Raw genomic sequence first — 27,359 nt, 5'->3', positions numbered from 1 at the left:
TATTAATAAAGTCATAATATTACTACAAGAACATGTACAAAGATTAATTAAGAAGAAAGTTGAAATATTTGGAAAATTAAAAACATATATATATCACAAAGCTAAGGTGATGCTTTTTCTTGAAAAATAAATCAAAGTGGACGCTTCATCTTTTCGTTTTTCAGTCTGTAGAAAAAGTTTGGACACCCCTGTTGTATAGTAAAGAGTCAAAGGTTATGTGTGTGTTTCTCTGCAATGCAGAACGAGTACAAGTCGGACTACAACACCTACACCAAGGGAAGCCCGTGGGTCACTTTTGGCTCCTTAGATGTTGAAAAGGCCAAAACCGCCGGAGAAATCCTGAATGAGGTTCCTTCAACAGTCATTTGGTTAAAAAGTGTCATCCAAGAGTGAAACCTTTTTTCACATACGTATTTATGGTGTGCAGAAAAAATACAGAACACATCCTGACACCATCCCCTTCACATCGATCGATGACCACCCCGTTATGATGCAGGCCAAAGTCAGCCAGCTCCAGAGGAGTGATGTGAGTCATTGGCGCTCTTCAGCTCTTTTCGTGCCATTGCCCTGATTGGTCTCTGTGTCTTTACAGCTGTTCTACAAGCAAGGTCTGGAGGAGATCCATCAGAAGTACTCTCTACCCGCTGACATCCCAGAGTTCCTGCAGGCCAAGTGCAATGCCTACAACATCAGCAATGTAATTATCTTGACAGCAAAGCATATTTACTGTGCTGTGAAAAAGTCTTTGCCTCCTTCCTGATTTTTTTGTCACACTTAAATGTTTCAGATCATCAAACAATTTTGAATATTAGTCAATGACAACACAACTGAAAAAACAATTTTTGAATGAGACTTTATATTATAAAGGGAGAAAAAAATCCAAACCTACATGGCCCTGTGTGACAAAGTGATTAACCCCCCCACCCCTGTCAAAGCATAACTTAACAGATTAATTGAGATCTATCAGTCTGGAAAAGCCATTTCTAAAGCTTTGGGACTCCAGTGAACCACAGAGAGCCATTATCAACAAATGGTGAACACATGAAACAGTGGTGAACCTTCCCAGGAGTGGCCGGCCAACCAAAATGACCCCAAGAGCGCAGCCACGACTCATCCGAGAGGTCACAAAAGACCCCACAACAACAATCAAAGAAGTGCAGGCCTCACTTGCCTCAGTTAAGGTCAGTGTTCATGACTCCACCATAAGAAAGACGCTGGGCAAAAACGGCCTGCATGGCAGAGTTCCAAGACCAAAAACACTGCTGAACAAAAACAACTCATCTGATTTTTGCCAGAAATCATCTTGATGATCCCAAAGACCTTTGGGAAAATACTCCGTGGTCTGATGAGACAAAAATTGAACTTTTTGGAAGGTGTGTGTCCCATTACATCTGGCATTTCAGAAAAAGAACATCATAGCAACAGTAAAATATGGTGGTGGTAGTGTGATGGTGTGATGGAATGTTGGTGACCTCAAGCTGAAAGCAACTTGGGTTCTGCAGCTGGACAATGATCCAAAACACACCAGCAAGTCCACCTCTGAATGGATGAAGACTTTGGAGTGGTCTAGTCCAAGTCCTGACCTGAATCCTATTGAGATGCTGTGGCATGACCTTCAAAAGGAAAAGCCTCCAATGTGGCTGAATGACAACAATTCTGCTAAATTCCTCCCCAGCGCTGGAAGAGACTCATTGCAGGTTGATTGTAGTTGTTGCTAAGGGGGGCCCAGCCAGTTAAGAGGTTTAGGGGGCTTTTTCACACAGGGCCATGAAGGTTTTTCTCCCTTAATAATAAAAGGTTTCATTTTAAAACTGCATTTTGTGTTGAGTTGTGTTGTCATTGACTAATATTTACATTTGTTTGATGATCTCAAACATTTAAGTGTGACAAACATGCAAAAAAATAAAAAATCAGAAACTTTTCACACCACTGTATTTGTGACAATCCCTTACAAACCAATGGTGTCTGCTATTTCAGAACTACTACAAGTACGCCTGGCAGGACATTATTGCCAAAGGTTACGACCTGCAGCCTGACGCTATCCCCATTGTCGCTGCCAAAGCTGCCAGACACGCTGCCAGCGATGTAAGCTTTGAGTGCCCTGTTAGGCGCACATGAACCCATCATCTTCATGTGAGTAATTATCAGAACACTACATGGTGATGCTGCCTTTAGGTCCAATACAAGAAGGCGTACGAGAAGGCGAAAGGGCACCACGTGGGCTTCCGCAGCCTGCAGGACGACCCTCTGCTGGTGCACTACATGGAGGTGGCCAAGCTGCAGAGCGACAAGAACTACAAGGCGGACTACCACAAGGTCAAGCTGAAGTATCACTCTCCGGTGGACATGATGAGTGTGGCCCACGCCAAGCACGCATCCAAGGTGCAGACCTTTACCGGCTACAAGCAGCACCACCACAATTACTGCCTCCTACCGGACGCCATGAACCTGGATCTGGCTCGCACTATGAACTACAACGCCAGCGACGTGAGTTCAAACCTTGCAGGGGTCATGAGGAGCGAGACAAAGGTTTCAACATCATATTTGCTTGCGTTCCTAGTACCAATATAAACAAGATTATGAGAGCTCAGTCAAAGGAATCGGCTGGGTTCCGATCGGCTCCCTGGAGGTGGAGAAGGCGAAGACTGCAGCAGCGGCCCTGGACGAGAAGAAGTACAGACAACACCCTGGCACCCTCAAATTCACCAGCGTCACCGACTCCATGAACATGGAGCTCGCCAAGGCCAACACCAAGATTCTTAATGTGGTGAGAAGCTCCTTCAAAACCCCTCCGACGAATCCTTTCTTTGGAGAACCTTTTAGACTTAAAGAGCTCTCCTAATTGTGATTCTGCAGAAGGACTACAAGGCCAGTGGCGAGAAGGTCATGCACACCTATCACCTTCCTGCTGATGCTCCTGAACTGATGCAAGCCAGATACAACGCAGCAAACATCAGCCAGGTTAGCTACGGGTTCTTCCAGCATGTCCTTTATTGTGTATACAATGTATCTGTTTTTCCTCAGAATTACTACACATACGCTCACCGCCGAGATCTGCTCAAAGGGCATCACATGAAGGAGGATGCTATTCCCATCGTGGCCGCAAAGACATCCAGAGACATTGCCAGCAATGTGAGTTGTGGAAGGTGTTTCTATAGACAGCCTAGAAGGGGGTGTCCAAACGTTCTTCCAACGAGGGCCCCGTACTGAACAATGGAAAGATGCAGGGGGCCACTTTGATATTTTGTCAACCAAAACATGCGGATATGCTAAGAAGTTATATTTCAAGACAAAGCAGCTTTTCAGCTTTGTGATATGGATGAAAAATCGTATGGTTTCTGCTGGGGTTTCAACTTTCTTCTTAAATAATCTTTGTACATTTTCATTTTTCATGATATTATGACTTGGCAATATTTCTATCATATTTGGACTTTATTTCCATAATATTAGAACTTTTTCCCCAGACTAATTTTCCCAAATTTGTTTCTCGTGATATTACGACTGCAAAAAAGCTAACATTTTTTTCTCGACTACTTCAATTCTATGCTATTAAAATGACAATAATGTTTCTCATTAGAATACGTCTTTTTTTCCTTTAATATTTGGACTTTATTCTAGTAAAATTAGCAGCTGTTTTTCCCATTTCTGCTATGGTTTATTTTTACATTTTCCACCTTTTTCAACTTTTGTCTTGTAAATTTTCTTCTCGTAATGATGACTTTAATCCCGTAATATTTCCACTTTATTCTCGTAACATTGTAACTTCTCCACAAATGGTCCCCAGGCTGCATTTTGGACACCCCTGGCCTAAATGCTGCCAACTTTTGCTACCGAGGTTTCTTCCCTTTGCAGTACAAGTACAAACTGGCACACGAGAAGGCAAAGGGGCACCACGTGGGCTTCCGCAGCCTGCAGGACGACCCTCTGCTGGTGCACTACATGGAGGTGGCCAAGCTGCAGAGCGACAAGAACTACAAGGCGGACTACCACAAAGTCAAGCTGAAGTATCACTCGCCGGTGGACATGATGAGCGTGGTCCACGCCAAGCACGCCTCAGCTGCTCAGACGATGACCGGCTACAGGAAGATCCCTCACAACTACATGCTTCTTCCTGACAACTTGCAGCTGCAGCTCTGTAGGGGCATGATGGAGATTCAGAGTGACGTATGTGCTCTCGCTTTTGACCTGTGTATCATTGCAGTCATGCTAGTGTAACTACAGTACACGGCCTTGTAGTCCCTGAATACACTCTACTGCCAAAAGTACTCGCTCAGCTACCCTTACATGCGTGTTAGCTTAAGTGGCATTCCATTCCTGAACCGCAGGATTTTTTATGGCTTAATATGAGCCACACTTGCAGCTATAACAGCTCTAGCTCTTCTCGGACCTTGACTGGACCCCAGCGAGTCCTGACCTCCACCTGATAGAATACTTTGGGATGAATTAGAGCGGAGACTGCAAGCCAGCAGTGGCTGGACTCACAAATGTCCCATAAACTAGGCTGACCAAGATATGTTCCGTTCTCATGTTCGGTCTTGGCCGTCCTGTTTTTTTGTTGTTGTTTTTTTAGATCGTGATGAAAATGACTTGGTTTTCATTGTTTTCATTAAATTGAGCAGCATTCTGCTGCATTAAAGTTAATCACTGAAAATCTGCCATTTGGGGGGCTTTTTGAATTACTTTTGCCAAAAAGCCAAAGAAATAGCAAAACATGCACAGAGTTCATCCCCTGACGCTTGACGTCTCGTAAAATCGGGGACGTCGTGCACAAAGGCACTTTGAATTCCCAGGTTCCTGCAACTTAAGAGGGCACATTTTTCATGTCAATATTGGTTACATTTCCAAATGTAACAAGCATGTGACCTCAGGCTCCTGTCTTCTCTTTTTGGAATCATTTCCGTGTTGGGTTTTGAGCGTTCTTCCTTGGAAATTTTCTGTCCATACAGAGGAGGCATACTTTATTTGTAGCATTTCCTGGTTTTCAGTAATCAACATATGGTCACCCTACCATAAACACACTCCTAAATCTTGTGGAAAAGCTTCCCAGAAGAATTGGAGCTATGATAGCTGCCAAGGGTGGGGCAACGTTATATTAAACTCAATGGTTTACGACTGGGGTGTCACTGAAGTCGCTATGCGTGGAAAGTAGATGATACTGTATAGCAGGGGCGCCAAACTCGTTTTCACCGTGGGCCACATCGCAGTTCTGGTTATCCTCAGAGGGCCACTTTTTATCATTCTATTTTAGAAATGTGTTCATAATTAAGTATTACAGAAATTGTTCATGAATATCTAATACAAAATTGTCATTTTAAATTGGATTTGACAACAAAAAAATATAAGGTTTTCTGTCAAGATTGACAACAAATACATTTAGCAAGAAAGATTGTCTTTTAGATTTAAAAAATATATATTTTTAAGTTGCTTTTGTTTTTGTATGAATTTTCTTTTTACTTTAATATAGTATTTTATTATTTACTGTAAGTGTAACAGTAAATGTTTCTTCAATTATTGTAAGAATGTGTTTTAAATATTAAAATTTTTACTTATTTAAATATATTTATATTAAGTAAAAATATTAAATTACAGCATAGAGCGTACATATAAAAATACAATAATATAAATATAATTTCACAATAGCATAAAGGTAAAATAATGAAAAATAAAGCTTAAAAAAGTAAAGACAAAATTAATATTAATAACGGTATTACAATATATATACAAATATTTTTAAAACTAATATTAAAATAAGTGTCCTTTTCACATGCATTATTTCAAGGCTTTCGCGGACCACATAAAATGACATGGCAGGCCAAATCCGGCCCCCGGGCCTTGAGTTTGACACCTGTGCTGTGTAGTGTATTTTAAACACAGTAAAGAACCTTAAATATTACTTTAAAAGCCAAAAGAGCTTCGACCGTGAATTCTCCTGTTTCTCCACAGAACGTGTACAAATCTGATTACACCAACATCTACAGAGGAGCAGGGTGGGTTCCTATTGGTTCTCTGGATGTTGAGAAAGCCAAAGCTGCCAAAGCCGCCCTGGATGAAAGGGGCTACCGTCAGCATCCCAGCACTCTGAAGTTCACCAGCACCACAGACGGCATGAACATGACTCTGGCTCTGGCCAACTCCAAGCAGCTAGACAATGTACCGAGCCTGCGCTTGACTTGCGGTACATTTGCATCCATTCAACTTTAATGCTTGCTCTTCTCTCTGCAGGCTGCATATAAAGCTTCTGGTGAGAAGTTCATGCACACCTACCACCTGCCAGCGGACAGTCCGGAGTTCATCCAGGCTAAGTTTAATGCTCAGACGCTCAGTGAGGTTAGACTATAAAACCTGTTGACTCGGTTTTATGGTTTTGATTGGGCTCAAATGTCGGCTGCACAAAATTGACATGCACATGTTTTTGCGACAGAGTCAATACAGGCAGAAGTGGCTGGAAGATATTGCCAAAGGATACGACCTGAGGCCTGATGCCATTCCCATCCAGCATGCCAAGCAAGGCAGACATATAGCCAGCAATGTGCGTAGGACACTGGAAACCTAAGAACCACCACAGTACTCTTTGTGCTGAGGCAGTCACACTCACCTTTTTTGCAGGTGCAATACAAGAAAGAATTTGAGAAGGAAAGGGGGCACCACGTGGGCTTCCGCAGCCTTCAGGACGACCCTCTGCTGGTGCACTACATGGAGGTGGCCAAGCTGCAGAGCGACAAGAACTACAAGGCGGACTACCACAAGGCCAAGCTGAAGTATCACTCGCCGGTGGACATGTTGAGCGTGGTCCACGCCAAGCAGGCCTCTGCCGCTCAGACGATGGCGGGCTACAGGAAGATGCATCACACCAACGCTCTCCTCCCCGACGCCATGAACTTTGTGCTGGCTCGCACCATGAACACCCAGGCTAGTGATGTAAGTTTGTTCTCCTCTTCAAAATACACATCATGCTGGTGCCGTCCAATCACTGTCGAGGTCTTTTTCGTCAGTGCGATTACAAGTCAGAATGGAACAACTACATCAGAGGTATCGGCTGGGTCCCGATTGGCTCGCTTGCAGTAGAAACCGCAAAGGTCGGCGGCGAGATTCTCAACGAGAACAAGTACCGCACTCATCCGTCCACCTTCAAGTACAGCAAGCTGATGGACTCCATGGACATGGCTCTGGCGACTGCCAACAACCAGATCATGAATAAGGTGCAGCACCATCAAACGCTGTCAACAAGTACACGCAGCAACAGTGCTCATCTGGTTTCTGTGGTCTTCATTCACAGAAAGCTTACACTGCAGCTTGGGAGAAGGACAAACTGACAGTCCACGTCATGCCAGATGCTCCTGAGATTGTCCTGGCCAAGGCCAACGCCATCACCATGAGCAATGTAAATAAACTCCAGAAGTTGTTAAGAATGTCAGGAATTGGTGATGTACTATGTGGCAGTGGTTCTCACAGTCGTGTACCCCTACAGACATTTGACCTCAAGCCATGTCCCCCTACTCCTTTTTTTATCTCAATTCACTTGAAATATTGAACGTGATTAATTTGTTCAACAATTTGATAAGTAATTGTGGGTCAGACGAATGTATTTTGCATGGCGACATTTGGATGGAGTTTCACATGAGCACTGGTGACCAGATAAGTCATTGTGCTACATCTCTTTATTCCAGCCTGACGTTGGGCTGCTTCCGCTTGAATGGCTTGAATGTTAGCTTCACCCTTTTGTCCACTCGCGATCGCTATGATTTAAGTCTGCATCTTAATTTGATATCACACTGAAAAGGGAAGTTTAGCAAATGTGATAAACCTGTATCATAAAAAAATAAAATGCATCCAGCCAGCGATAAAGCCTCATTTTGGGGGAGACACCACACACAGACACACAGTTTCAGGTTTTCGCTGCTGTGCAGGGATTTGGAACACCGATATAAATGAAGTCTTCTCAGTTTAACACTCTTAATTACAGTGCAAAACACATGAACAAAAAGCAAACCAAATTACAATTCCAACAGCCGGGAAGGGAACGTACAAAATCCCAGAGTTCTAGGAAGTGATAAAGTTTGGACCAATCAGCTCCGGGTAGTTGTTATTTTCCTTATTTGCATGCACGTCGAGATCTGCATGCACGTTGCAGGATGGTGCACGCGCCGCTAAAACCTAAACTATGAGACGTCATACCACTCTATTTTCTAAGGCACAGTACTTCAAGATAATGAAGTGACAAGAAGAGTAGCTATTGGCTGTCCTAGAAGCCGGTAGATGATGTCATCAGATGATTTGCATATGAACTGCATATGATGTTGGAACAGATGCTGTAGGAAAAAAGCATAACCTTGTCGGAGAGACAAACAAAATCCCCTTAACTACGTTTAGAACCACAAATAAACTTGATTGTTGTTTGTTTTTTTATTTAAAATTGGCCATCGCTTCATCAAAATAAAATAATTGTAATATTTTATCACAGCCAGTGCCTTTCAAAGTCTAGCCAGCATAATAGTTACGTCCAGACTCCCCTCCACCCTCCACCTTTTATCTTGCAGTCAGGACGACAGTACTTGTTGAATTTATCACACATCGTTCTTGCATCACACCTTCTGACACACTGATGGGTAAGTGACCGAGTCTGAATGACTGTAATGAGCGGTAATTTCACGAAGATTAAGAAACTTGAACGTTTTAGATCCCGCTCTGTAAAACAGGGCGAGATCCACCAGGCCGCATCGCGTCTCAAGCGTGCGTGATTCATGGATGCGTAGCGCTCCACTATGCTCTCAGTGTGCCGCGGGAGCTGACTGTGCACTGACCGCTTGCGATCGCCTTGGGGTGGGGTGGACATCTCAGCAGCTGCTCAGTGAGAATACAAACTGCAGAACAATACGTGCTTTCACTTTTATGTCCCCAAATACCAGAAAACTCTCAGACGATGCCAGAAAAAGTTGCTAGATTTGTCGCTAGTCGCTTTTGAGAAAATATGTCGCCAAGAGGGTTTGGAAACACTCCAGATTTAGCGCAAAAATCACCAAGTTGGCAACACTGGTTCAGGCATGCTCGTGCTTGTGAGAGTTAGTTGCTAATTGTTCTGAATTTGTATTTACATACCCCCCATGACAATTCCTACGCCACTTTGGGAACTTAGGCTGTATGGCAAACGCATCGCTATTTTCCTCCTGTGCATTTTCCATGAAATGTCTTTAAAATATTTTTCTAATGACAATAAAATATTTTCTTTCAGAAACTCTACAAGTCCGGTGTGATGGAGATGGCAAACAAGGGCTACAACCTGAAAGCAGACGCTATTCCAATTGTAGCTGCCAAGTCAGGCACCACTATCGCTAGTAATGTGAGTCAGAAAACGGCATGGAGATTTTTTTTCGCTGCGAGACATCACTTACTATGAACTTGCTTGTTCTCTTGATATGGCAGTACAAGTACAAACTGGCACATGAGAAGGAAAGGGGGCACCACGTGGGCTTCCGCAGCCTGCAGGACGACCCTCTGCTGGTGCACTACATGGAGGTGGCCAAGCTGCAGAGCGACAAGAACTACAAGGCGGACTACCACAAGGCCAAGCTGAAGTATCACTCGCCGGTGGACATGTTGAGCGTGGTCCACGCCAAGCAGGCCTCTGCCGCTCAGACGATGGCGGGCTACAGGAAGATGCATCACACCAACGCTCTCCTCCCCGACGCCATGAACTTTGTGCTGGCTCGCACCATGAACACCCAGGCTAGTGATGTAAGTTTGTTCTCCTCTTCAAAATACACATCATGCTGGTGCCGTCCAATCACCGTCGAGGTCTTTTTCGTCAGTGCGATTACAAGTCAGAATGGAACAACTACATCAGAGGTATCGGCTGGGTCCCGATTGGCTCGCTTGCAGTAGAAACCGCAAAGGTCGGCGGTGAGATTCTCAGCGAGAACAAGTACCGCACTCATCCGTCCACCTTCAAGTACAGCAAGCTGATGGACTCCATGGACATGGCTCTGGCGACTGCCAACAACCAGATCATGAATAAGGTGCAGCACCATCAAACGCTGTCAACAAGTACACGCAGCAACAGTGCTCATCTGGTTTCTGTGGTCTTCATTCACAGAAAGCTTACACTGCAGCTTGGGAGAAGGACAAACTGACAGTCCACGTCATGCCAGATGCTCCTGAGATTGTCCTGGCCAAGGCCAACGCCATCACCATGAGCAATGTAAGATGACTGATCTATCATTGCAAGATAATTCTCCTGTCTTAAACGTACGATGGTGTTGCTGTATTTCACAGAAACTATACAAATCAGGCATCGTGGAAATGGCCAACAAGGGCTATGATCTCAGAGCCGATGCCATCCCCATCGTGGCCGCCAAGTCCGGTACCAATATTGCCAGCAACGTGAGTGGCAATAAGCACACGGAATGAAATCAGTACAGACGTTACTGCTCGGTGCTCTGGATTCATAAAAATCCTTTACATTCCAGTACAAGTACAAACTGGCTTATGAGAAGGCCCGGGGGCACCACGTGGGCTTCCGCAGCCTGCAGGACGACCCTCTGCTGGTGCACTACATGGAGGTGGCCAAGCTGCAGAGCGACAAGAACTACAAGAAGGACTACCACAAGGCCAAGCTGAAGTATCACTCGCCGGTGGACATGATGAGCGTGGTCCACGCCAAGCACGCCTCGGCTGTTCAGACGATGGCGGGCTACAGGAAGCTTATTCCTCACTACACTGTGCTGCCTGATGCTATGAACCTGGAACTGGCCCGTAACATGCAGTTCATTGCTAGTGACGTAAGACCCCGTTACTTCCCGAGTTATCTGAGTGCAAATGAAGAGTATTGCTTGAATACCGTATGACACTGTGAAGGAATGGAATATGTCCACTTTGTCCTACAGAACCAATACAAGAGTGAGTATCAAAGCTTCGTGAGAGGAATAGGATGGGTTCCCATTGGCTCACTGGATGTTGAGAAAGCAAAAATAGCCGGAAATATCTTCAGTGAGAAACAATACCGTCAACATCCCAGTAAATACAAATTCACCAAGGACATGCATTCCATGGACCTGGCCCTGGCTACTGCTAACAACCAGGTCATGGATAAGGTAGCGTACACAGCTGGACCACAGTGATCTGCACTGCTTGTGTCTGACAACTAAAATCCACCCCTGCTTCCAGCAATCTTACACCAAAGCCTGGGACAACGACAAGAGAACAATCCACATCATGCCTGACGCAATGGACATTGTTCTGGCCCGTGACAATAAGAAAAACTACAGCGAGGTAAGCTAGACTTGCTGATGCAGCTGCTGCATGGTAATTCTTTTATTACTACAATTCTTACTCATTTTTGTACTGAGACTAATACAATCCTGTGTTCATCAGAAACTGTACAGGCTGGAAAATGAGCTGGCCAAGAAGAAGGGTCATAATCTTCGTGCTGATGCTATTCCTCTCCAGGCTGCTAAAGCCTCGACTCTTATTGCAAGTGACGTAAGTATATTTGCCAGTCGTCATTCTTTCCTTTTCACTGGTCACTGGTTTATCACAAAACCTTTGGTGTTTTTCTTCCCCCAGTACAAGTACAAGGCAGGATACCGCAAGCAGGTGGGCCACCACATCGGGGCCCTTAGCATCCAGGACGACCCTCTCCTCATGCTGGCACTGAACTCAGCCAAGATCGCCAGTGACGCCCTCTACAAGAAGGACTTCAACAAGTCCAAGACCAGATTCCATCTGCCAGTGGACATGATGGCCTTTGAATTGGCCAAGAAGAACCAGATCCAGGTCAACCACGCCAACTACATCACCCGCCTGCACAACTGGACCTGCCTGCCCGACTCCAACGACGTCGTCCAGGCCAGACACGCGTACGACCTGCAGAGCGACGTGAGTGGAGATTGTGGAATTTGCACTGTGGAAAGTTTTCTTCTTTTTAGTTTCACCTTCCTGTCTTGTTCAGGCCGTTTACAAAGAAGACCTGAAGATGATTCAGGGTATCGGCTGGGTGCCGATTGGGTCGCTGGATGTTGAGAAGGTGAAGAAATCTGGAGAGATCTTGAGCGAGAAGAAGTACCGTCAGCACCCAAGCAACTACAGGTTTGTCAGCAGCACGGAAGACATGCCCATGGTGCTGGCCAAGGCCAATGCCCAAGTCATGAACAAGGTATGAGTTTCCTGACTCAGTATCAGTGGAAAAACAATTTAAATATTTTTTGACATTAACAACCACATTTGCAGCAAGCCTACACTCAAGCCTGGGAGGCAGATAAGACTATCATCCACGTCATGCCTGATGCGATGGATGTTGTGCTGGCCAAAGCAAACAAAGTCAACTACAGTCTGGTGAGTCCTTCAAACAAACAACAGCTGTGCTGTAACTTTTCCCAAAATGATTGAAGGGTTTCCCTTGTTTGGTCTGTCTTCCAGAAACAATACAAGCAGGCGAACGAAGACGCAAAAAAGAAGGGTTACGACCTGCGCAATGATGCCATTTCCATCATTGCAGCAAGGGCTTCCAGGGACATCGCCAGTGATGTAAGGCCATGAGTCATGTGATCAGATTAACAGGCACATGGTTGCTGTTTACCCTTAAGTCAGTACTGGTATTATTCAATCATTTTTTAGTACAAGTACAAGGCAGGATACCGCAAGCAGGTGGGCCACCACATCGGGGCCCTCAGCGTCCAGGACGACCCTCTCCTCATGCTGGCACTGAACTCAGCCAAGATCGCCAGTGACGCCCTCTACAAGAAGGACTTCAACAAGTCCAAGACCAGATTCCACCTGCCAGTGGACATGATGGCCTTTGAACTGGCCAAGAAGAACCAGATCCAGGTCAACCACGCCAACTACATCACCCGCCTGCACCAGTGGACTTGCCTGCCCGACTCCAACGACGTCGTCCAGGCCAGACACGCGTACGACCTGCAGAGCGACGTATGAACCCTCAAATGCGCATTATTTTTTCATTTGAGGACAGTTATTTGACTGAACTTTTGTGTCTTGTTCAGGTTGTTTACAAAGAGGAGCTGAAGTTGCTGCAGGGCATCGGCTGGGTGCCTATTGGCTCTCTGGATGTTGAAAAGGTGAAGAAAGCAGGTGAGATTCTGAGTGAGAAAAAGTACCGTCAGCACCCGAGCAACTACAAGTTCATGAGCACAACGGAGGACATGCCCATGGTGCTGGCCAAGGCCAACGCTCAGGTCATGAACAAGGTATCCGAACGTCAACACCCAAAGAGCATGGATATTTTTATCATAAACGTGCAGATCGGCGAGGTTCACAAACAAGCATGACTGGTGTTCATTGCAGAAAGCGTACTCTGACGCCTGGGAAAATGAGAAGACTAATATCCACGTCATGCCTGATGCCATGGATGTTGTTCTCGCAAAAGCCAACAATGTCAACTATAGCTTGGTAAGTAAACAGTATGCCTGTTGTTACGAGTGCCGCAGAAGTATGCATATCTTCATGTCTGTTTTTCTGTTAACAGAAACTGTACAAGCAGGCAAATGAAGAAGCAAAGAAGAAGGGTTACGACCTGCGCAACGATGCCATTTCCATCATTGCTGCTCGGGCTTCCAGGGACATAGCTAGTGATGTAAATACTTTGATTTTTACGAGGAATCAGGAACAATATTTACTTCCCTTTCCAAATTGTCAGGGAAATATTCCTTTTCCCCCCAGTACAAGTACAAGGCAGGATACCGCAAGCAGGTGGGCCACCACATCGGGGCTCTCAGCGTCCAGGATGACCCTCTCCTCATGCTGGCCCTGAACTCAGCCAAGATCGCCAGTGACGCCCTCTACAAGAAGGACTTCAACAAGTCCAAGACCAGATTCCACCTGCCAGTGGACATGATGGCCTTTGAACTGGCCAAGAAGAACCAGATCCAGGTCAACCACGCCAACTACATCACCCGCCTCCACAACTGGACCTGCCTGCCCGACTCCAACGACGTCGTCCAGGCCAGACATGCGTACGACCTGCAGAGCGACGTGAGTCGAGATATTCTGCATGTTATGTTATATTTTTAATATTCTGAAGCTCTTACACGACATCAGTGTTTTCCATCATTAATTTAATTGTCAGCCCGCCACAACACAATCGGGATCAGCACAGATAGATTTGGCACTACCTTTTTTTGTTGTTTTGTTTTTAGATTTGACACCACCTGTTCACCTTTGCTCATTTATTTTTAATTATAACATCTAATTGTAAACTAAGTGTGTATTATAATTTGTTCAATTTTCAAAATGTATTCGAATCTACAAACATCATTTTATTGTTTTGTCACCGCCTGTTCTCAAATTGACGTGTGTTCTGGTCCAGACACTGCTGACAGCGCGAAGCAATGGAATGGCACACATCACCAAACAATTCCCTTGGTGTTTGCATGCATCCCATTTGCATGCCATCATTCATTTCCATTTCAGTATCTCCACGGCTGACTTGGTCACTCTTTATAAGACGTCTTTGTTTTGAAAAAAAGTCAAGTTAATGTAATTTTTCATCTCTAACTTTACTCTTTCTGTATGCGAGTTGCCTTTTTATAAAATCAGTTTTTATGCGTTGGGCTTCTTGTGCTTGAGTTGTTGAAGGTGGAGAATGACGGTCAGTCACACCCTGAAGTGGACATTGATTGGCTGTCATTGTGTTTGGGCTTGTTTAGCATCAGCTGTTGTTGGGAGGGAAAGGTGAGTAGCGGCGAGGAGACATGATAGTTGTCGGTCCAGTGAATGGGAAATGTACATTTCAAAGACGCTGTGACAGCACCATCGATAAAGGTAGAGTGATATGCCTTCTTTGAAAGAAGGAGTTTGTTTACCACTGCAGCAGCTAGAGTTTAGCCGACCACATCAACGCAAAGCAACCAGTCGTGAGTGCACCCACAGGTAACATTAGGAGCGAAGATGTGAGCAATGTAGCCAGCCAAAGTAGAGCATAACTCGGGGAGAACACCCAGCGTGTAAGCAAGTCTGCAACCGACAGGCTGACAAACGTTCTTGCCAAGTGGATAGCGATGAACCTGCAGGCTGATAAACACAGTGGTAGACGAGGGGTTAACAGAGGTGTTACAAACTGCGTCCTTTGACTCATCATGAAAGTCACCGTGCAGGATGACAGTCACGACCAAAATCAGCAAGATGCACAACGGCGACAAGAAAGACAAACTTAAGACTTTGGTGGAGGATTCATCCAACTGTGCTGCTATAACCGAGGAATACCGGACCTCAGCTGGTTCAGTTTTCAGTCCTTGTGTTGCACAGAAAAGTGTTCTTACTGTTTTTAAATGTGTTAACTTCCAACACTTTACATGCACCTGATGCTTTTTATTTTCTAATGATTTGGAGATTGACAAAAGAACGCAGCGATATTCCCCACTGTTGTTCAAAACTAAAGGTTTGAGGCAGCAGCTGGGACTACTCCCAGATACAGCCGAATGTGAATGGCTAGGACTGCTAAAGACACTTTTTTTGTTATATATCAATATTTTCATCTGCAATAATAATGTCATGAATTAAAATGAAAATACCACTAGGTGTGGGCTTTTGTCAGCAATTTTTAGGTGAGATTAAAAAAGATGAATTAGATCAGTTAATTACAGACCATAATTAATTAATCGCTCAGTTTTTTTTAACCTCCTGACAGCACTAATATTAGATGAACATCCGTCCATCCATTTTCTATATCGCTTCTCCTCATTAGGGTTGCGGGGGCATGCTGGAGCCTATCCCAGCTGACTTTGGGCGACAGGCGGGGTACACCAAGGACTGGTGGCCAGCCAATGGCAGGGCACATATAGACAAACAACCATTCACACTCACATTCATACCTATGGACAATTTAGGGTCCCAATGAAGCTAACATGCATGTTTTTGGAATGTGGGAGGAAACCGGAGTACCCGGAGAAAAACCCCCCACGCATGGGGAGAACATGCAAACTCCACACAGAAATGCCCAAGGGAGAATCGAACCCATCTCCAGGCTGTTACTGTGTTGGCCAACGTGCTAACCACTAGACCACCGTGCTATTAGATGTACATTATATTTAAAATCAGCACACACTTACATGGAGCCCAGGAAACATCAGGAGTGTTTTTTTGCTTGTTATAAATTTTGCACTGCCAAACAGTGCAAATGTAAGTCAATAACTTCAGGTTCTGTTGTTAAATAAGGTTTAAAAACATGAGATAATGTCACGAAAATTTCCACTCTTGAGCTTTGCATCATGGCCAATTATGCAAATTTGACAATTACATTAGCTAGCCAACATTCTGCTACCTGACGCCACAAAGAGATTGCAGTCCCATGGGAAACTTGACAGTCATCATTTCATTTTTTAGGTTGTTTACAAAGAGGAGCTGAAGACGCTTCAGGGTATTGGCTGGGTGCCGATTGGCTCACTCGATGTGGAGAAGGTGAAGAAAGCAGGTGAGATCCTGAGTGAGATAAAGTACCGTCAACACCCCAGCAACTACAGGTTCAAGAGCACGACAGAGGACATGCCCATGGCGCTGGCCAAGGCCAACGCTCAAGTCATGAATCAGGTATTCAGTAGGTCATTCTAGTAGAATCGGTTGATTGTGTTTGTCCATATTTTAACGTCTTGGCATTCAGACTGTGACAAACTGCTTTTATTGCAGAAAGCCTATGTTGAAGCCTGGGAAAATGAGAAGACCAGAATCCACGTCATGCCTGACGCCATGGATGTGCTTCTTGCAAAAGCCAACAACGTCAACTACAGTTTGGTAAGAGAAGCCAGCTTTCAGGTGACACTCATGCAGGCATTGGATATTCTTAACGCTTGTGGATTTGTTTCCAGAAACAATACAAGCAGGCAAATGAAGATGCCAAGAAGAAGGGTTACGACTTGCGCAATGATGCCATTTCAATCATTGCAGCAAAGGCTTCCAGGGACATTGCCAGTGATGTAAGCAGTTTGATTTCTTTTTTTTGTTTTATTTTATTTTTATAAATACGTTTTAATCTTACATTTTAGATTGATTTACAGCAATCCCTCATTTATTGCAGTTAATTGGGTCTGGACCAAATCTTGATAAGTGAATTTCTGCGAAGTCGGATTTATAATGGAATATTTTCATAGTTGGAGCATAGAAAACCTGTTTCCGACCTTCTGAATAAATGTTTTAACGTTATTAAAACACCCGTATTGTCGCTTTTACACTCGAATTACCCAATATAGTAGACATAATAAGGGAAAATAAGACATATAAGACATAAATAGACTCACACATGTTTTCATTGGGAGAGTTGTTGTTGTACTTCCAGTTCTACACAGTACTTTCTATAGTGGCTAATGTATCATCAATGTGACATTCCTGACAACTAGTGACGAGTGTAGAATACTACACGTACCATCACCACGTCTTTAAATTCGTCTTCTGAAGGCTTTATATGTGTATACTACTGGTCAAAGGTTTAGAACACCCCAATTTCTCTGCAGGAAAAACCTACATTTTTAAGTGCTATGTTGGTCTGTCTCTCATCCATCGTTGATTGCCTTCTTCTTGCCACACATGACCTTCTGCAGGTCATGTGTGCAGTGCAACTGTCAAGGCGTGATCAACCTCCATTTCTGCAGAACAGCTTTGAATTGTTGACCCATTTTGTGGTCCCTGAAAAGGGGCTTTTTGTATCATTCTGAAATACGGTATACATTATTTTTCAGTTTTGGGTAAATGTACCTTTTTTGGGGGTCAAGGATTCAGTGAAAAATGGAGAAAACAGAAATTTGTGCAGTGATAAAGTACCTGCGTTTGAAAGACATGCCTCAGAAATTCATGATGACATGTTGAGAACATTAGCAGAGAGTTTTGTTCAGCCCTTGAGAGGGACTATGTTGAAAAATAAATCATCAAAAATCCCTTATCCCTTTTAGTTTCCTGATGCTTAAAACTTTTCATACACCCCTCATATTTCAACATGACTTGAATAGACTTGAATGACTTGAATTGCAATAAATACGTAACTGAAAAAATGGGGGTGTTGTACAACTTTTGACCGGTAGTTCATTTTTATGCTTGAAAATGCTTATTTAGCAAAAAATTTTGTAAAATCTGATGAAATGTGCATTTTTTTTACATTTTAATAATAAGCCACAGGCCTGAAAAACCGTGATAGAGTGAATCCGCGAAAGTTGAAGCGTGAAGTGGCGAGGGATGACTGTATTCAAAGAGCGTTAGCATATTTGTCTACTCTGCCATGTGACCAGTGAAATTGATATCTACCCCCACAAGTACAAGTACAAGGCAGGATACCGCAAGCAGGTGGGCCACCACATCGGGGCTCTCAGCGTCCAGGACGACCCTCTCCTCATGCTGGCCCTGAACTCAGCCAAGATCGCCAGTGACGCCCTTTACAAGAAGGACTTCAACAAGTCCAAGACCAAGTTCAACCTTCCAGTGGACATGATGGCCTTTGAACTGGCCAAGAAGAACCAGATCCAGGTCAACCACGCCAACTACATCACCCGCCTGCACCAGTGGACTTGCCTGCCTGACTCCAACGACGTCGTCCAGGCCAGACAAGCATATGACCTGCAGAGCGACGTGAGTATAGAATTAGCTGTGGCAATACTTCAATTCCCAACTCTCATACTGAATTGGCCATCCCTGCTTTTCATAGGCTGTCTACAAGGCCGACTTGAAGTGGCTCCAGGGTCTCGGCTGGGTCCCCATTGGCTCACTTGAGGTAGAGAAGGCCAAGAAGGCTGCAGAGATCTTGAGTGAAAGGAAGTACCGTCAGCCTCCCAGCTCTGTTCCCTTCACCAGCACCACCGATGCAATGAACATGGAACTGGCAAAGAATAACGCTTTGACAATGAATAAGGTATACGTCTTGGAAATAAACAAGAGATGTTCTCCTGCAAATCTCCCACTCGGTGAAACTTTGTGGTTTGTTCCAGCGTCTCTACATTGAAGCATGGGAGAGGGATAAGACCAAGCTGCACATCAAGCCTGACACCCCGGAGATTGTCCTTTCTCAGCAAAATGCTATCAACATGAGCAGGGTTAGCATCACATCTGTACAACAAGATGATGAAACGCAACCATTGGGCCAAAAGAATGGACTTTTTGTCACGATTTCTTAAAGGGAAATGACATATGTGATGCTTTTGCAGAAACTCTACAGGCAAGGCTTTGAGGCCACCATCAAGAAGGGCTACCTTCTCCCAGCAGACGCAGTGGCTGTGAAGAATGCCAAGGCCTCCAGGGATATTATCAGTGATGTAAGTGACATATATTTAACATAAATGGTCTACAGTAATGGGACAAAAGGCAGGAGATTGATTGATTGATTTTTTTTTGCTGATTCTATCAGTACAAATACAAGACGGGATACCGGCAACAAGTCGGCCACCACATCGGTGCTCGCAGCATCCATGACGACCCTCTGATCATGCTGGCTCTGAACTCAGCCAAGATCGCCAGTGACGCCCTCTACAAGAAGGACTTCAACAAGTCCAAGACCAAGTTCAATCTCCCAGTGGACATGCTGAGCCTTGAACTAGCCAAGAAATGCCAGATCCAGGTCAACCACGCCAACTACATCACCCGCCTGCACCAGTGGACCTGCCTGCCCGACTCCAACGATGTGGTCCAGGCCAGGAAAGCCTACGATCTTCAGAGTGATGTAAGACGACAACTTTGACTCCGTTATTCAGAATGTTCAGAAGAGTTCTTACGCCTGCCTGTGCACCTTACCCATCAGGCTGTGTACAAAGCTGACCTGGAAGAGATTGTGGGCGTAGGATGGGTCCCTATTGGCTCGCTGGACGTGCTGAAAGCCAAGAATGCTGCAACGATTCTCAGCGACATTCTTTACAAGCAGAAGCCAGACACTCTGAAATACACAACAGACATGACTTCCATGCCCATGCTCCTAGCCAAAGCAAACGCTGATAACATGAACAAGGTCAGTCATTTAGACGCTTTTGTTGCTCGCGTTCGGTGCTTTTTCCTGATGTGTTTCTTGTCATTGCAGAAAAACTACATCGCTTCATGGGAGGCTGAGAAAGTTAAGAATCATGTAAATGCTGACCTGCCAGAGCTGCTCCTCTCCAAAGCAAACGCCTACAACATCAGCAAGGTAAGTTTGGGTTTATCTGGTTCATCAGTGCTGTAGACTCAATTACTTTCACAGGCTAACCAGTACAACAGTTCAACCTTTAAAATACGTGCTGTGTTTCCCCCCACTCCCCCCAGAAACTGTACAAGCAAGCCGTGGAGGACATGTTCAGACAGGGCTACGACATGAAACCTGATGCAGTGTCTGTCGTGGCTGCCAAACACGGACGAGAGATCATTAGTGATGTATGTGATATGAAATTGAATAATTTGGTGTCAGTTTGAGCCCCATTTGGATTTGCACTCTTACCTTCCTACACAGTACAAGTACAAGACTGGATACCGTAAGCAGGTCGGCCACCACATCGGCGCTCTGAGCATCAATGACGATCCTCTCATCATGCTGGCCCTGAACTCCGGGAAGATCGCCAGCGACGTTCTGTACAAGAAAGACTTCAACAAGTCCAAGACCAGGTTCAACCTGCCGGTGGACATGCTGAACCTTGAACTGGCCAAGAAATGCCAGATCCAGGTCAACGACTTCAACTACAGAACTCATCTCCACAACTGGACCTGTCTGCCGGACTCAAACGACGTGGTCCAGGCCAGAAAGGTGTACGACCTTCAGAGTGATGTGAGTAGTAAGTCCTTCGCTGTAAGTGTTCCTCTGAGTGATGGTGTCACCGGAAAGTGTATGCTCCTCCATGCAGGCTGTATACAAAGCAGACATGGAATGGATCAAGGGATCAGGTTGGGTCCCCATTGGCTCTCTGGATGTGGAGAAAGCTAAGAAAGCGGCAGAGATCTTGAGTGAGAGGAAGTATCGTCAGCATCCCAGCAACTTCAAATTCACGGCCAAGACGTCCGACATGCCGTTTGCCCTCGCTCTGGCCAACGCCCACACCATGGACAGAGTACAGATACACACTGTCTTCTATCGTATTTCAATGTTTTGCCTGTTCAGCAACCGGTCCGTCTGATGTTTGCAGAAGGCGTATGTGTCGGCGTGGGAAAACGACAAAACAAACCTTCACATCATGCCTGATACGCTCGAGATCCTCCTGGCCAAGCAGAATAAACTCAACACCAGTCTGGTAAAGCAGCGATAAATGCTCCATAAATAAATCACACTCCGATGTACACTACCAGTGAAAGGTTTGAACACACTTCCTCATTGTATTTAATGTTTTTAATCCCTTGACATTTTTCTTTCTGTAGAAATATTACCACGAAGGCTACGTGGACATGATCAAAAATGGTTACTTCCTCCCCAAAGACGCAATTTCTGTTCTGGCCGCCAAAGCCTCTCGAGACATCATCAGTGATGTGAGTCTGCACCTCTGTCAGTTACAAAACGCGTTATGCGTCGTCTTCGGTCCTGTCGTCGAATCAGGACGATCAGGATAAGACGCGGGACCGTAACATCTCTGCTTTGAAATTCCAGTACAAGTACAAGGCTGGCTTCCGCAGTCAGTGTGGTCACCACATCGGCGCCCGCAGCGTGAACGACGACCCGCTGATTTTGCTGGCGGCACATGCCGCCAGGATCTCAAGCGACAACATCTACAAGAAGGACTTCAACAAATCCAAGACCAAGTTCAATCTCCCAGTGGACATGCTGAGCCTTGAACTGGCTAAGAAATGCCAGATCCAGGTCAACGACTTCAACTACAGGACCCACCTGCACCAGTGGACTTGCCTGCCCGACTCCAACGATGTTGTGCAGGCCCGAAAAGTCTACGACCTCCAGAGTGATGTAAGCAGACATATCAAGACCTTTGCTATTACTTTTCCTTGACCCTGAAAAGGGTAGCCAGTACATATACAGTACTCCCTTGTTTATCGCAGTTAATTGGTTCCACAACCGACCGTGATAAGTTCATTTCCACAAAGTAGAATTCCTTATTTATAAATTTATGAATATCAAATATTTTTGTAGTTATAACATAGAGGACTTGTTTACAACCTTCTAAATACACGTTTTAATATTATTAGAGCCCTCTAGACATGGAATAACACCCCTATAGTCACCTTTACACTAGTATTACCCAATGTAGTAGACATTATAAGACAAAATAAGACATAAACAGAACATACACAACATGTTCTTTTTGTACTTCCTGTTCTACAAAGTACTTCATGCGGTGACTATTGTCTCATCAATGTAACATTACTGACGCCTTGCAATCAGCGTAGAATACCACATATAATCACAACGTCTTTGAATGCATCTTCTGAATGCCTTATATTTGTATTTTAGTTCATTTGGACATTTGTATGCTTGGAAATGCTTGATTTAGGCCAGAAATGGGTAAAGTTAGCTTAAATATGTATCTTTTTTTTTTTTTTTAACTAATAATAGGCCTTGTAATCACACACTGAGTTTATCAGCCTTCAACCACAAAACAGATGATTTATTTATGAATCTATTTTTGGAAAACCGTGATAGAGTGAAGCCACGAAATTCGAAGCGCAAAGTGGCGAGGGATGACAGTAATGTTGATCGAAATGTCCTCGGTGCTGCTGCTGAGGGGGAATATGTGTTTTGCAGGCTGTATACAAAGCCGACTTGGAGTGGCTGAAGGGATGCGGCTGGTCACCTCAGGATTCCGTGGACGTTGTCAAAGCCAGAAAGGCACAGGACATTCTCAACGACAGACTCTACCGCCAACCGCCGAGCACGGTCAAGTTCACCAGCGTGGTTGACCTGCCGGCCATTGTCCTGTCCAAGCAAAATGCAGACAACCTCAGTGATGTGAGTCTTATTACGTGGAAAGACTTTCTTTTACATTTTAGTTTGCGTTATTATTACTGCCTCTAAGAGGTTACACTAAATAGGCAGAGATAATCATTCATTTCCATTTGTGTGTCTAAAAGCCAGATGTCGCCACTTTAGTAGCACCTTCAATTTTTATGTTTGGACATTTAAATCTAGCATTATGCTTGGATGTCTTTAAGAGAGGGCAAAATAAAAGCTGTTTTTTTTTCATTTCAACAGAGGAAATACAGAGAAGTCTGGGAGAATGAAAAGACATCCTTTATGCTTCCAGCTGACACTCCTGGCCTTGAGCTGTCCAAGGCAAATTCTGTCAACATCAGCAACGTAAGTTCATGCTATTTATCATTTCTTTGAACAATTTGCATAGATGGGACTCTTTTTGACCATTCCTGCTTGTTCTTGCAGAAACTATACACGAAGGCTTGGGATGATCAGAAGGCCAAAGGCTACCATATCAAGGAGGATGCCATCTCTGTGCTCAAGGCCAGAGCTTCCAGAGATATTATTAGCGACGTAAGGAAAAGATGAGGGATGACGGCTAAAATAATATGTCCTGCGTGACATTTCACTTATTTTTCATCACTTTTAGTACAAGTACAAGGAAGGATATCGCAAGCAGGTCGGCCACCACATCGGCGCCCGCAGCGTGCAGGACGACCCTCTGATCATGCTGGCTCTGAACTCAGCCAAGATCGCCAGCGACGCCCTCTACAAGAAGGACTTCAACAAGTCCAAGACCAAGTTCAACCTGCCAGTAGACATGCTGAACCTCGAATTGGCCAAGAAATGCCAGATTCAAGTCAACGACTTCAACTACAGAACACATTTGCACAACTGGACTTGCCTGCCGGACTCCAATGACGTGGTCCAGGCTAGAAAGGCATATGACCTGCAGAGCGATGTAGGTTTGTGGTCATGTTCTAGTTTATTATTGTCGATGCCTTGATGTGAACACGTTGTGCATCTGCAGGCTGTGTACAAAGCTGACATGGAGTGGATACGTGGATGTGGTTGGATACCACACGAGTCTGTGGAGGTTTTGAAGGTGAAGAATGCACAGAAGATCCTGGCCGATGTAAGTCTGTCTGTTCACGAAGCACACTTGGAAATAACTTGCAGAACCGACACATTCAGCTGTGATTGTCTCTATGTTCCAGCGAGGCTACCGCGTCAAGTTGGACGAACAGAAATTTGCTGTTCCAACTGACAGAGTCGACTTGATGTGTGCCAAGAATGCTGCTGATGTCCTCAACGAGGTGAGTCCCCTCTTTAGGTAGAATTTATTAAAAAAAAACCAAAAACAAAAACCGTCAACGATATTTTTCAGCTCTTTACTTGGTTTGAACTTCTTTTCAGGCCAAATATCGTGAGGCTTGGCATCAGGAAAAGACCAACTACACGCTGGTGGACACTCCGACAATGGCCACGGCCAGAGAGGCGGCTAAGAACGTTCACCCGGTAAGAGGAAACTGAATTATTCTGTATAAGCTAGTTTTGTCAAGAATTTGTCAACAAAATTGTTCTTGCAAATCAATTTCTTGCAGCAACTTTACTCCAAAGACTGGGACAAGGTGAAGGCCACTGGCTACTTCATGCCTGAAGATGCAGTGTCGATAAAGCAGTGCATCAACACGTCTAAAGTGCAAAGCCATGTGAGTGCATGTCCAAATGTCCTACCACAAAAGTCCTTTGATAGTTACTGGATTGAAAAGGAGATGATTCTCATCTGTCTTGCAGCATAAATACCTCGAGGGATACCGCAAGCAGGTGGGCCACCACATCGGCGCTCTCAGCGTCCAGGACGACCCCCTCCTCATGCTGGCTCTGAACTCAGCCAAGATCGCCAGTGACGCCCTCTACAAGAAGGACTTCAACAAGTCCAAGACCAAGTTCAATCTGCCAGTGGACATGCTGCAGTTTGAGCTGGCCAAGAAATGCCAGATGCAAGTCAACGATGACAACTACAGGACCCGCCTGCACCAGTGGACTTGCCTGCCAGACCAGAATGACGTCATCCAGGCCAGGAAAGCCTACGATCTTCAGAGTGATGTGAGAAAACCTACGATTGTGCTCTGATGCAAAAAAAGAATCAAGTCTTTCTAAATGTGTTCCTGTTCTTAGTTTGTGTACAAGGCAGATATGGAATGGATTCGAGGCTGCGGATGGGTTGCAGCCCACTCTGTTGACCACGTCAAGGTCAAGAAAGCGCAAGAAATTCTCAACGATGTAAGCTCATCTATTGTTCACCCAACTCACTGTAAGTAGGCTGTCTCCCATCCCGATGATCTGATGTTTCTTGCAGAGGCTCTACAAGAAGAACGCCATCGAGGGCTTTGGAAATTTCACCCTGGTCGTCGACCGCCCTGAAATTGTCTTGGCAAAGATAAACGCCGCCAACCTCAGTGATGTATGTAGAAACACTAACGGAGCAATTGAAGGGCAAGATGGATATTCACACATCATGACATCCTTCCACAGCTGAAGTACAAAGAGACCTTCAATGCTGAGAAGGGTCAGTACATTGGTTCAGAGGATACCCCTCAACTGGCCCATAGCAGGGAGGTGAACAAGAATATCAGTGAGGTAGGGGATGTGAAATCATGATGAGGTTTCCTTCATTCATACGTCATATAACCCTGCATGGTGTGCACACGTCATATGGTTTCAGAAACTCTACAAACTGCAATGGGACAAGTCCAAGGCTTTAGACTACCACCTGGACCATGAGTACATCCCACTTGTCAGCGGCAAGCGGGGCAGGGAGATTGCCAGCGATGTGAGTACTTGAATGCTGTTTTCTTGAAGAAGTCACAGACCACATCCTGCATTGGGATTTTTGTCATCTTGTAGGTCAAGTACAAGGATGCCCACGAGAAGGGCAAAGGTCATTACATGGCTGGAACTCTGGTGGACTTCCCGGAGGTGATGCGATGTGGCGATCAGGAGAAAAACAAGGGACTGGTGAGATCATTTTTTACATTGATTTACATTTATTTAAAGTATATCTTAGGGATGCATGTTTTTTTTTCTCCGAGCCAATACCGATACCAATAAGATAAAGTCCTGCTTCTCAAAACCGACACTGATACCCGGGTAACTTTTTATATCCATTATTTGTTAAATTTAGATTTAATTGTAGCATACCTGGAGGTAAGAACAACTAGAAACAAAGTTGAATTTGCCAAACTCTACCTGTAGATTTGTCATAACCAAATATCATGGCATTACTGCTATTAATAAAACAAAGCAGCGGTCCAGAGGTTACAAACCGTGGCTCCAAGGTTTTTACTAGCCAACAAAAGCCGATATCTTCAACGATGGTAAAGGGCTGTTCATCCAGTGCCATTATTTCCATATGATAAAATCACACATCGCGTTAGTCCTCAGGTTGCCTCTGGCAAACCTATTTTTACTTTTCAAAAGCTGCAGCTGTAGGAACAAGCCCCGGGCGTCGTAGCCATGCTGGCATTTCTGGTGGCTTGACGTGTTGAAGCACGATATTTTTGGCGAAATGTCTTCCTCTGAAACAGTGAGAAGTCCCACATGATTAACGCCATCTTTGTTTACAAGCAAGTTCAGGGGAAGTTACGACAGGCCATTTGCGGCATGTCACAGAAAAGGAGCACTTGACTTGCTCACGCTAACCCACCTACGGCACGGTACGGGTAATCTCGCCTTAGTGGAGCTTTTTTTTTTTAAATTTGTTATGACAGCTATTTTTTAATGTTATCGGATTTACTGGTACGACGTCATAATTCCTCATATGGACCCCCCAATAATTATTGTGCACCCCATAGTATATATTTAAGGGTTGGTACCCAATAGAGAGACTTCAGGTAAATAATGGGATCATCATAAGACTCATTTAATGAATAACATGACGTTATTGCCTCCTTGGCGCATTGAAGTGAACAAGCAGTCGCTTTATTCTTTCTTTTTCTTGTCTATTTTTGTCTATTTAAGCCATATGTGAGTGGTGAAAATGTGAGGTGCCTTGTGCGTGGACACTAAGCAGAACCGGGAGGGAGGGGTTACACCAGTGCTTCTCAAATGGTGGGGCAGGCCCCCCCGGGGGAGGCAGGGTGAACTGTCATGGGGGGACGTGAAAGGCAAGGAGGACTTTCAATATTAGTGCAGACCTGCCAGCGTGTGTGAATTTGTCGTACTCAACATGAAGTTTGACTCTTGAATATGCTTGTATCGGCGGTGGGGTGAAAACATTTCCGTCCCCCTGTGGGGCATGACAGAAAATAATTGGGAACAACTGATTTACACACACTCACACACACGCACGCAAGCTGGAAAAGCAGGAAGCAGAGCAGCAGGAAACAAAAGCCGAGCCAGTTTGTGTTGTTCAATGCCAATCTTCACTAAAGACTAGCTTTTGTGTAGTGTTTTGTTGATGTTGTGTTGTTTCACTGTAAGTAGTTGGAAATGTGCAAATAATACACACGATCAGATTGGACCCTTTTGTCTAATTCAGAGGGGTCTTTGTTTCTTTTTA

The 27,359-nt window shown here is 44.8% G+C and overlaps 1 protein-coding gene across 18 annotated transcripts in view; it reads left to right on the top strand.

The window, feature by feature from the left end:
* Positions 1 to 27,359, top strand: part of neb (nebulin) — a 106,001-nt gene that overhangs the window by 31,693 nt on the left and 46,949 nt on the right. For all 18 annotated transcript variants that reach the window (XM_054788120.1, XM_054788106.1, XM_054788104.1 and 15 more), the window contains 63 exons: positions 241 to 348; positions 428 to 526; positions 593 to 697; positions 1,978 to 2,085; positions 2,176 to 2,487; positions 2,561 to 2,767; positions 2,857 to 2,961; positions 3,025 to 3,132; positions 3,853 to 4,164; positions 5,944 to 6,150; positions 6,223 to 6,327; positions 6,422 to 6,529; positions 6,607 to 6,918; positions 6,993 to 7,199; positions 7,277 to 7,381; positions 9,230 to 9,337; positions 9,421 to 9,732; positions 9,807 to 10,013; positions 10,091 to 10,195; positions 10,270 to 10,377; positions 10,464 to 10,775; positions 10,881 to 11,087; positions 11,161 to 11,265; positions 11,368 to 11,475; positions 11,560 to 11,871; positions 11,945 to 12,148; positions 12,223 to 12,327; positions 12,412 to 12,519; positions 12,610 to 12,921; positions 12,996 to 13,199; positions 13,297 to 13,401; positions 13,478 to 13,585; positions 13,672 to 13,983; positions 16,333 to 16,536; positions 16,633 to 16,737; positions 16,812 to 16,919; positions 18,247 to 18,558; positions 18,635 to 18,838; positions 18,915 to 19,019; positions 19,131 to 19,238; positions 19,331 to 19,642; positions 19,721 to 19,924; positions 19,994 to 20,098; positions 20,215 to 20,322; positions 20,399 to 20,710; positions 20,787 to 20,990; positions 21,066 to 21,170; positions 21,295 to 21,402; positions 21,521 to 21,832; positions 22,628 to 22,831; positions 23,075 to 23,179; positions 23,261 to 23,368; positions 23,445 to 23,756; positions 23,826 to 23,930; positions 24,013 to 24,111; positions 24,212 to 24,313; positions 24,400 to 24,507; positions 24,593 to 24,904; positions 24,977 to 25,081; positions 25,158 to 25,262; positions 25,334 to 25,438; positions 25,524 to 25,631; positions 25,706 to 25,816. In XM_054788120.1, the coding sequence (XP_054644095.1) occupies positions 241 to 348; positions 428 to 526; positions 593 to 697; positions 1,978 to 2,085; positions 2,176 to 2,487; positions 2,561 to 2,767; positions 2,857 to 2,961; positions 3,025 to 3,132; positions 3,853 to 4,164; positions 5,944 to 6,150; positions 6,223 to 6,327; positions 6,422 to 6,529; positions 6,607 to 6,918; positions 6,993 to 7,199; positions 7,277 to 7,381; positions 9,230 to 9,337; positions 9,421 to 9,732; positions 9,807 to 10,013; positions 10,091 to 10,195; positions 10,270 to 10,377; positions 10,464 to 10,775; positions 10,881 to 11,087; positions 11,161 to 11,265; positions 11,368 to 11,475; positions 11,560 to 11,871; positions 11,945 to 12,148; positions 12,223 to 12,327; positions 12,412 to 12,519; positions 12,610 to 12,921; positions 12,996 to 13,199; positions 13,297 to 13,401; positions 13,478 to 13,585; positions 13,672 to 13,983; positions 16,333 to 16,536; positions 16,633 to 16,737; positions 16,812 to 16,919; positions 18,247 to 18,558; positions 18,635 to 18,838; positions 18,915 to 19,019; positions 19,131 to 19,238; positions 19,331 to 19,642; positions 19,721 to 19,924; positions 19,994 to 20,098; positions 20,215 to 20,322; positions 20,399 to 20,710; positions 20,787 to 20,990; positions 21,066 to 21,170; positions 21,295 to 21,402; positions 21,521 to 21,832; positions 22,628 to 22,831; positions 23,075 to 23,179; positions 23,261 to 23,368; positions 23,445 to 23,756; positions 23,826 to 23,930; positions 24,013 to 24,111; positions 24,212 to 24,313; positions 24,400 to 24,507; positions 24,593 to 24,904; positions 24,977 to 25,081; positions 25,158 to 25,262; positions 25,334 to 25,438; positions 25,524 to 25,631; positions 25,706 to 25,816 (10,755 nt within the window). The remainder of the gene's footprint in view (positions 1 to 240; positions 349 to 427; positions 527 to 592; positions 698 to 1,977; positions 2,086 to 2,175; positions 2,488 to 2,560; positions 2,768 to 2,856; positions 2,962 to 3,024; positions 3,133 to 3,852; positions 4,165 to 5,943; positions 6,151 to 6,222; positions 6,328 to 6,421; positions 6,530 to 6,606; positions 6,919 to 6,992; positions 7,200 to 7,276; positions 7,382 to 9,229; positions 9,338 to 9,420; positions 9,733 to 9,806; positions 10,014 to 10,090; positions 10,196 to 10,269; positions 10,378 to 10,463; positions 10,776 to 10,880; positions 11,088 to 11,160; positions 11,266 to 11,367; positions 11,476 to 11,559; positions 11,872 to 11,944; positions 12,149 to 12,222; positions 12,328 to 12,411; positions 12,520 to 12,609; positions 12,922 to 12,995; positions 13,200 to 13,296; positions 13,402 to 13,477; positions 13,586 to 13,671; positions 13,984 to 16,332; positions 16,537 to 16,632; positions 16,738 to 16,811; positions 16,920 to 18,246; positions 18,559 to 18,634; positions 18,839 to 18,914; positions 19,020 to 19,130; positions 19,239 to 19,330; positions 19,643 to 19,720; positions 19,925 to 19,993; positions 20,099 to 20,214; positions 20,323 to 20,398; positions 20,711 to 20,786; positions 20,991 to 21,065; positions 21,171 to 21,294; positions 21,403 to 21,520; positions 21,833 to 22,627; positions 22,832 to 23,074; positions 23,180 to 23,260; positions 23,369 to 23,444; positions 23,757 to 23,825; positions 23,931 to 24,012; positions 24,112 to 24,211; positions 24,314 to 24,399; positions 24,508 to 24,592; positions 24,905 to 24,976; positions 25,082 to 25,157; positions 25,263 to 25,333; positions 25,439 to 25,523; positions 25,632 to 25,705; positions 25,817 to 27,359) is intronic.

The sequence above is a fragment of the Dunckerocampus dactyliophorus genome, chromosome 9 (assembly GCF_027744805.1).
Source record: "Dunckerocampus dactyliophorus isolate RoL2022-P2 chromosome 9, RoL_Ddac_1.1, whole genome shotgun sequence".
Taxonomy (NCBI): domain Eukaryota; kingdom Metazoa; phylum Chordata; class Actinopteri; order Syngnathiformes; family Syngnathidae; genus Dunckerocampus; species Dunckerocampus dactyliophorus.
This window is presented reverse-complemented; position numbering and strand designations above follow the sequence as displayed.